Here is a 2,701-nt window from a genome sequence, read left to right as displayed (position 1 = left end):
CCAGCCTGGGCGACAGAGCCAGACTCCGTCTCAAAAAAAAAAAAAAAAAAGTAAACTCGCGTGCCCGAGAAGCCCTCTAGGAGGGAAACACCCAGAAGAGGTCACCCTCCAAACACACAGTAGAAAAATGGTGACGCACGGAGGTAAGGGGAAGGCGGGAACGAGCGAGAGCGTGCGGGCTTGTGCCCGCGCGTGCCTGCGTGCGCGTCCGTGCGGCCGCGACGGTGCCCCCGGCGCCTCTGTTTCTAGACGTGAGCGCGCCCGCAGCTCGCCCCCCTGACCGTAAAGAGGCCCGGCTGTGTCGTGAAAGGGGCCGCAACGCGCAGAGCGCTGGTTGACGGCTGGGACTCCATTTTGTTCGCCGTTACTCTACGCGTAAGTTGCTTCTCCGTGGCTTCTCTGAGGAGAAAAGTTGAAAAAGGGTAAAAGTTTTCAGGAATATTCGGGCTCTCTGTTGCTAAGCATAGCGAGTGTCGGTTTTCTCTCTCCAACAGACATCGCTACTGCGGTTCCGAGGCAGTGGGAAGAGATGCGGCCCCTGGACATCGTCGAGCTGGCGGAACCGGAGGAAGTGGAGGTGCTGGAGCCCGAGGAGGATTTCGAGCAGTTTCTGCTCCCGGTCATCAACGAGATGCGCGAGGACATCGCGTCGCTGACGCGCGAGCACGGGCGGGCGTACCTGCGGAACCGGAGCAAGCTGTGGGAGATGGACAATATGCTCATCCAGATCAAAACGCAGGTGGAGGCCTCGGAGGAGAGCGCGCTCAACCACCTCCAGAACCCGGGCGACGCGGCCGAGGGCCGGGCGGCCAAGAGGTGCGAGAAGGCCGAGGAGAAGGCCAAGGAGATCGCGAAGATGGCAGAGATGCTGGTGGAGCTGGTCCGGCGGATAGAGAAGAGCGAGTCGTCGTGAGCGCGGTCGGCGGTAAGTCGGGCACCCGCGCCGGGCAGAGGAGCGGCCCCAGCTTGGCTGCTCCTGGAGAGCGACGATTTCATCAAGATGCACCGGGATCGGGGGTGGGGCGGGAGAATAAAGGCGTGCTCGGGTCAGGGCGGATCTGGGCCCCGTCTTCGTGTTTTGTGTTTTGACGGTGGCGGCGTGGGATAATCAGAGTGGCCGGGTTTGGGCGTGATGCGTGTTCAGTGGAAGGTTCATAAATCTCAGAGTCGCCAAGGAAACAGAAAGGGACGAGGTCCCGGGCCATCCAGCAAGCGGGGGTGGAAATAGAGGATTTTCGGGGAAGGCGTTGGACAAGTCAACATTGCTAGAGACTGGAGGGAGTCAGGTGGTGGCCAGAAGAGGCGGCGTCCTGCACGGTGGTGGTCGTGAGGGTTTGGGGGTCGTTGTGCCCGGGATTAATCTCTCGATGATGAATTTCTTCTCATTGTGCTTTAGGTTGACAGCCAATGGATTCTGGTCAACTGGTGGAGATTGGCTGACACCCTGGAGAAACCGAAACCAGAGAGCCTTTTGTTTTCTCTTTTTTCCTCTGTCTATTGCTCTGTCTCACTTAACACTACGTTTTCTGCTATGGTCTGTGGTTGATGACCTCAATATGAGTTTCGATTGTTACGTGTTTTTGTTTGGAAAGTGATTTTGTTTGAAAATGCTCTCACATACAGGAATTAGGGCCTAGATTGTAAGCTCTTGCAGCAGTCACATCTGTTCCCGGGCTTTGGTGGTTATTTCTAAAGTTTTGAGGTGCTTTGCTCTTTCTTGTGTGACCTGATAGCTCCCTGGAACTTTGGGTCTCTGTGTGTGACACATGAGACTCACAGTTGGAGTTCTCCAGCTCTGGAGGTGCTGAAGGAGCTGCATTAATTCTGGAAGACGACTCCGTGCAGCAACTACTGAAGAAAGGACCAGACTTCAACGGGGAGTGCGGATGGGCCGACCTGGCTGGGACTCGTGAATCTGGAGAAGAGCTGGAGAATGGATAGTATTGTCTGTGATTGGAGACTTAATTTCTGTGTGAGACCAAAGGAGGAGAGATGTATTTTGTTCAAAGTTTAAATTTTATGTGGTACACTATCTTATGTAACCTGTCCAGTGAGTTTGTTTGGACAACCTAACTCAGCTTTACTTGACATGGAACCTAAAATAGAAGATAAGATCTTGATATTCTGTACAAGTTGATGTAATACCCTGATGCGTTTTAGGGGACTTGGCATAAAATGAAAGTTTTGCAGAGGCCCTTGAGGGGCTCGGGGATGAGAGTATGGAATTGTCTGCATTGGACCCTAAACTGGACTGGAAGAGGCATCTTCAAGGTTCATACGTTGTCCAGCTATAAGTTCATTTGAGTAGCAGACCTAACAAATATTTGAGGTCAAAACCCTACCGTGTTAAAAACAAACAAAAAAAACTTACCATGTTAATAAAAGTATTCATTTGCTTGAAAAGACCTAAAAGGTTATTGAGAAATGTTACTCCTTTAAGAATGAAATCTGCTGTCTCCCAGATTGTTCTCACGGTCAAATGGAGAGTGAACAACTTAACAGTTTCTGAGGCTCTTAGCCTCTAATCGAAGGGAAGCTTCATCTCTGTGTGCTGTTGGGAACTGGGTGAGGAAAAAACACACTTGGTTCTTAGTGTGCGAAGAAACCATATGTAATCCTGTGGTCCAGGCCTCTGCCTTCAGAGAGCCAAAGCACCTTCAGTCTTTCCAATTGGAACGTTGTTTTCCAGGCCTTGCACTGG

The 2,701-nt window shown here is 52.0% G+C and overlaps 1 protein-coding gene across 1 annotated transcript; it reads left to right on the top strand.

Annotated features, from left to right (window-relative positions):
- Positions 1-343: 343 nt before the first annotated feature.
- Positions 344-2,412, top strand: MRFAP1 (Morf4 family associated protein 1). The gene is made up of 3 exons (XM_015450070.3): positions 344-375; positions 495-925; positions 1,397-2,412. The coding sequence occupies exon 2, from the start codon at positions 530-532 to the stop codon at positions 911-913; it is 384 nt and encodes a 127-aa protein (XP_015305556.1). The 5' UTR covers positions 344-375; positions 495-529; the 3' UTR covers positions 914-925; positions 1,397-2,412.
- The last annotated feature ends 289 nt before the right edge of the window (positions 2,413-2,701 follow it).

The sequence above is a fragment of the Macaca fascicularis genome, chromosome 5, assembly GCF_037993035.2.
Source record: "Macaca fascicularis isolate 582-1 chromosome 5, T2T-MFA8v1.1".
In the NCBI taxonomy this organism is placed as follows: domain Eukaryota; kingdom Metazoa; phylum Chordata; class Mammalia; order Primates; family Cercopithecidae; genus Macaca; species Macaca fascicularis.
The sequence above is the reverse complement of the archived record's forward strand: the minus strand, read 5'-3'. Positions and strand labels throughout refer to the sequence as shown.

Coding starts and splice junctions, on each gene's coding strand:
- MRFAP1 (XM_015450070.3), top strand. CDS start 530: ATGCGGCCCCTGGACATCGTCGAGCTGGCGGAACCGGAGGAAGTGGAG.